Source organism: Indicator indicator, chromosome 20 (assembly GCF_027791375.1).
Source record: "Indicator indicator isolate 239-I01 chromosome 20, UM_Iind_1.1, whole genome shotgun sequence".
NCBI lineage: Eukaryota > Metazoa > Chordata > Aves > Piciformes > Indicatoridae > Indicator > Indicator indicator.
The window spans coordinates 1,426,067-1,432,066 of record NC_072029.1 but is presented as its reverse complement, the minus strand read 5'-3'; the positions used below and the strand labels follow the sequence as shown (position 1 = coordinate 1,432,066).

The following is a 6,000-nucleotide window of genomic DNA, read 5'->3' as shown; positions in this document are numbered from 1 at the left end:
ACCAGCCCAGCAAGGGTGAGCACCCTGCACCCAGTGATGGGGTTTGGGGAGGAGGGCACCCATCCTGGGGTGGGATCTAGGGGGCATGGCCCATGATGCCATCAGGATGGGGTCAGGGAGCAGCTGGACTTGAGGAGCATCTGAATGGGGTTGGGCTGCCACCGCTGGCCTATAAAGCACAGAGATGCGCTTGGGGGTACCTACACCCCAGGAAGCAGCCAAATGGGGTTGGGGCACACCTGAAGGTAGTCAGGAGGCACCCAAACAGCGTTGAGGAACATCTGGGTGGGACTGGGAGCACCCATGCCATGGGAAGCATCCAAATGGTGCTCGGAGAGCACCAAAATACGGCTGGGGAGCAGCAGTGCCCCAGTGAGCACCCAAAGGTGATCAGGCAGCACCCGGATGGGGCTGGGGAGCACAGAAATGGGACTGGGGAGCACCTATACCCAGGGAGCACCTCACAGGGAGTCAGGGAGCATCTCTATGGGGTTGGAGAGCACCCATGCCCCAGGGAGCACCCAGACAGGGCTGGAGAGCAGCCATGCCCCAGATAGTGCCCAAAAGTGGTTCAGGAAGGACCTGGATGAGATCAGGGAGGATGTAGATAGGGTTGGGGAGCAGCCATACCCTAGGTAGCACCTAAAACGAAATCCAAGAGCACCAACAGGTAAAAATGGGGGACACCTCCTGAGCATTGGTGACACCTCCAGCACAGAAATCCCAGCAGGTGCTGGTGATTCTGAGGGCTGGGTGATGATGTTTCTGGGTGGTGATTCTGGGTGCTGGTGATTCTAGGTGCTGGGTGGTGGTGATTGTGGGTGCTGGGTGGTGATCCTGGGCTCCACACTGACCTCCATCGTCCCCCCGGCAGCGCACCGACCCGAGGGCCCGCCTGTGCCGGGGCTATCCCCGCAGCAGCAGGAGGAGCTGGAGCAGCTGCTGGAGGCTGGGGACACCGGGGGGGACTGGCGCTCGCTGGCCGCCAGCCTGGGCTTCAGCCCCGACGCCATCGGCGCCTTCGGCCGCGGCCGGGCTCCTGCCCGCGCCCTGCTCGGCGCCTGGGCTGCCTCCGAGGGGGCCACCGTGGACGCCCTCTGCCAGGCGCTGGCCGCCATCGGCCGGCAGGATGTGGCCCAGCGCTTGGTGGCCCCGGGGGATGCCACCTCTGTGGTGTGAGCACAGGGCACCGAGGCGTGGGACCTGGGGGTCCTCGGTGCCCAGGAGCAGGGGACACCAAGCCTATAGTGTGAACCAAGGTCCCAGCACTGGGGCGACTTGGGGTCCTCAGCACCAGGGGACACCATGACCATGCTGTCACCTGGGGTTCCCAAGGCCCAAGACCTGCATCTACAGTGTGACTGAAGGTCCCCAAGGTCCAGGAGACACCACCTCCATTGTGTCACCTGGGATGCCCAAGGTCCCCAGGACCAGGGGACACCACGTCCACAGTGTGACCTGGTGTCCCCAGGGGTGCTCCCAGCTTTGTCCTGCCAAATATTTGTGGTGTTCTTTTTTTACATGGGTTTTGTACTTTTCTAGGGGTGTTGGGGGGTGGAACTGGGTGTGGGGGGGTTGATGGCCCCAGCATGGGGACAGAGCTTCAGGGACATGGTTGGTCCCTGGGTGGATTGCATTAAACTGTCACTTGTGTGTCACCAGCGTTTGTGTCCTTGGGTGTCTGTGTCCCTGCAAGCGCCAGGAGGGGTGTCCTTGGGTGTCCCATGTGTCCCTTCCAGGTGGTGTCGCCATCCTTGTGTCCCTGGGATGTGTGTCCTCAGGTGTCCACATGTCCCCATAATGTGTGTCCCCAGGTCCTCAAGTGCCCCTGTGTCCCCTCCAATGCATGTCCCCACACTGTGTGTCCCCACAAACACGGCACCAGGAGGTGCACTCTCGGCTGTTTGGGTGTCCTTGGGTGTCCACATGTCTCTGGGCTGTCTGTCCTCTTGTGTCCATGCATCTCCCCAAGCCTGTGTCACCAGAACGAGTCCTCAGGCATCTCTCTGTGTGTGTCCCCCTTGGACATCAGTCCTCAGGAGTGTCCCCCACTCCCATCCCTAAGGAGAGCAGGGAGGTGGTGACACCCCTGAAGACCCTCAAGCAGGTGGCTCCATGACAGGCAAGAGGCATTTTAACCTCGGCTGCACACAGGGGCCAGGAGCTGGCTCACCCCAAAATCCCCCCACGGGAGTCTGCCCATCATGGGGATGCTGAGCAAGAGAGGATGGAGCACCAAGACCCAGGCCACCACCAGCTCCACCTGGGCTGTGCTAAAGGTTCCTCTGGCACTCCCATCCCCATAAACACAGCAGGGAGGGTGGTGACTCCCCCCCCAGACTCTAAAGCAGGTGGCACCATGCCAGAAAAGAGCCCTTTTAACCCCAAAATGCACACAGGCCCTGAGCTGGCTCCCCCACAACAACTGATGGGCTCCATGAGCAGGAGGGGATGGACCACCAGGAGCCAGGCCACCACCAGCTCTACCTGGGTCCCGTTAAAGGTTTCTTCTTGGGCTGGTTATTGAATTTTTTTGTCTTTTTTTTTCTCTTTATTATGTTTTAATTTTTTTTGTTTGTTTGTTTGTTTTTTTTCCTCTTTTTTTAAACTTTTTTACATAAAAAGTTCTGTAAAAATTGGATAAAGTAAAATGATTGAAGCAGTAAAATCAAATCTTATCAACATATGGTGCCAGGGTGGCCACAAACCGCCCCCCACACCCTGGGACTTGGGGGGGACAGAGAGGAGGACACAGCCCTGCCCCGAGCTATTTACAGGAGAAGGGATGGAACAGAACCAAACCCACCCCCCCCACCCAGCCCCAAAACACCAAAACAGGAGGAGAAATGAACAAAAAGGAGGAGAAAAATCCAAACAAAAAGGAAGAGAAAAACCCGAACAAAAATAAGGAGAAAAAAATAAAAAAAGAGGAGAAATAAACCAAACAAAAATAAGGAGAAGAAAACCAAACAAAAATAAGGAGAAAAAAAACCAAACAAAAATAAGGAGAAAAAAAAAAAAACAAACAAAAATGAGGAGAAATAAACCAAACAAAACTAAGGAGAAAAAACCCAAACAAAAATAAGGAGAAAACAAACAAAAGAAGGAGAGGAAACCAAACAAAAAAAAAAAAAAAAAGGAGAAAAAAAGGAGATCAATCCAAAGCAAAATAAGGAGAAAAAAAAAACAAAAAAGAGAAGGAAAAAACAAGACAAAACCAAAAAAACAAGAGGAAAAACAAGGAAATGGGGGGGAGGGAGGAGGGGGAATCAGAGCTAAGGAGAAAGGAGGAAAAACCAAAAATAATAAGGGGCAAAAAAGGAGGAAAGAACAATGAGAAAAAAAATGAGAAGGAAGAAAAAAACCACCCAAAAATAAGGAGAAAAAACCCAAACCACCAAAAATAGGGAGAAAAAAACCAAACGTGAGTCAAAAAAAGGTGTGTAACTTGCTCCCCTCTCCCCCCCAAAAAAAATTAATAATAATAATAATTAATAATAAACAACTGCCAGAATCATTGCTCCTCCCTCCCTCCCGCAGTGTTCCCACGGGAGCAGCACAGCCTGGGCTGGGGTGGGGGGGGGGGGGCAAAGGAGCCAAAATATTCACAGAGACGGCAAAAAAATATCATACAGGGCACGGCCTGAGGAGCTGCTGGCGGCAGGGAGCTGGGGAAGCCTGGCCTAGCGAAGCTCAGCCTGGCCTAGCAAAGCTCAGCCTGGCAAAGCTTGGCCAGACCTAGAAAAGCCAAGCCCAGCAAAGCCCAGCCTAAAAAAGCCTGAGCCTAGAAAAGTCCAGGCCTAGCAAAGCCTAGCTTAGCAAAGTTTGGCTTAGCACTAGCCAAACTTGGGCCTAACAAAGCTCAGGCCTAGCAATGCCTAGGCCTAGCCAAGCCTCGGCCTAGTGAAGTTTGGCCTAGTAAAGCCCAGACCTAGCAAAGCTTAGCCTTGAAAAGCTCAGGCCTAGCCAAGTCTAGGCCTAGAAAAGCCTAGCTTAGCAAAGTCTGGCTTAGCAAAGCCTGGGCCTAGCAGTTTGTCCTGGCAAAGCCCAGGCCTAGCCAAATGTGGGCCTAACAAAGCTCAGACCTAGCAATGCCTAGGCCTAGCCAAGCCTCAGCCTAGTGAAGTTTGGCCTAGCAAAGCCCAGACCTGGCAAAGCTTAGCCTTGAAAAGCTCAGGCCTAGCCAAGCTCAGGCCTGGCAAAGCCTGGGCCTAGCAAAGCTCGGGGCAGCAAGGTCAGCCTAGCCAAACCTGGGCCTAGCAGAGTTTGACTCACCCAAACTGGGCCTAGCCAGGCTGATGTAGCAAAGGCCAAGCCTAGCTGAGCCTGGGCCTGGCCAAGGCCAGCTCCCCTCCCAGGCAGAGGCCTGGCAGCACAAAGCTCCTCTGGGCCGTAGGGAACTGAGTTTATTTTTTCTCTCTGACTAAAAAACCTCCCGGAGCAGGCCCCTGGGCGGGCGGCGGAGCGCAGCAGAGGGCTGGGCTGGGGCTGGTGGAGCTGCTGGAGCCCAGGGTGGAGGTCACTCCAGCTCTGTGTCCTCTTTGGGTTTGTAGATGGCCCCAAACTTCTGCATGTACTTCTTGATGTACTCCTTGGTCTTGTGCTTGACGTTCTCGTTGCACTCCAGGTCCTCGGGGGTCTTGCAGTACTTGAGCTCCTTGTTCATCACCCCGTGGGTCAGCTGAGGGGCAGCACGGACAGGCTCAGCCCACAGCATTCCCAAGAATTCCCAAACAGCCTACTCCCTCAAGGTGCTTTGTTGATAGTCTCTAAATATCTGCCTTTGGGCCCCAAGTAGTGGCTCTTACTCCCCAAATATTGGCTGTTATTCCCAAATATTTGCTGCTATTCCCAAATATTGGTTGCTATTCCCAAATATTTGCTAATACTCCCCAAATAGTGGCTAATATTCCAAATTATTCCCCTAATAGTGGCTAATGCTCCCCCAATATTGGCTAATATTCCCAAAACATAGGCTAATATTCCCCAAGTATGGGCTAACATTCCCCAGATAATGGCTAATACTCCCCCGTAGTGGCTAATACTCCCCAGTAGTGGCTAATACTCCCCAATAGTGGCTAATACTCCCCAGTAGTGGCTAATACTCCCCCAATAGTGGCTAATACTCCCCCAATAGTGGCTAATACTCCCCAATAGTGGCTAACACTCCCCAGCAGTGGCTAACACTCCCCAATAGTGGCTAATACTCCCCCAATAGTGGCTAACACTCCCCAGCAGTGGCTAACACTCCCCAATAGTGGCTAATACTCCCCCAATAGTGGCTAACACTCCCCAGCAGTGGCTAACACTCCCCAATAGTGGCTAATACTCCCCAATAGTGGCTAACACTCCCCAGATAGTGGCTAACATTCCCCAGTAGTGGCTAACAGTCCCCAGTAGTGGCTAATACTCCCCCAATAGTGGCTAATACTCCCCAATAGTGGCTAACAGTCCCCAGCAGTGGCTAACACTCCCCAATAGTGGCTAATACTCCCCCAATAGTGGCTAACACTCCCCAGCAGTGGCTAACACTCCCCAGATAGTGGCTAACACTCCCCAGATAGTGGCTAACATTCCCCAGTAGTGGCTAACACTCCCTAGTAGTGGCTAACACTCCCCAGATAGTGGCTAACACTCCCCAGTAGTGGCTAACAGTCCCCAGTAGTGGCTAATACTCCCCCAATAGTGGCTAATACTCCCCAATAGTGGCTAACAGTCCCCAGCAGTGGCTAACACTCCCCAATAGTGGCTAACACTCCCCAGTAGTGGCTAACATTCCCCAGATAGTGGCTAACACTCCCCAGATAGTGGCTAACACTCCCCAGATAGTGGCTAACATTCCCCAGTAGTGGCTAACACTCCCTAGTAGTGGCTAACACTCCCCAGATAGTGGCTAACACTCCCCAGTAGTGGCTAACACTCCCCAGCAGTGGCTAACACTCCCCAGATAGTGGCTAACATTCCCCAGTAGTGGCTAATACCCCCCATTATTGGCTAACA

The 6,000-nt window shown here is 53.5% G+C and overlaps 1 protein-coding gene across 1 annotated transcript in view; it reads right to left on the bottom strand.

The window, feature by feature from the left end:
* Positions 1-4,429: 4,429 nt before the first annotated feature.
* The window catches only part of SETD2 (SET domain containing 2, histone lysine methyltransferase), a 41,657-nt gene continuing 40,086 nt past the window's right edge, over positions 4,430-6,000 (bottom strand). The window contains exon 20 of the mRNA XM_054389944.1: positions 4,430-4,681. Coding sequence (XP_054245919.1) covers positions 4,520-4,681 — 162 coding nt within the window. The 3' untranslated portion in view covers positions 4,430-4,519. The remainder of the gene's footprint in view (positions 4,682-6,000) is intronic.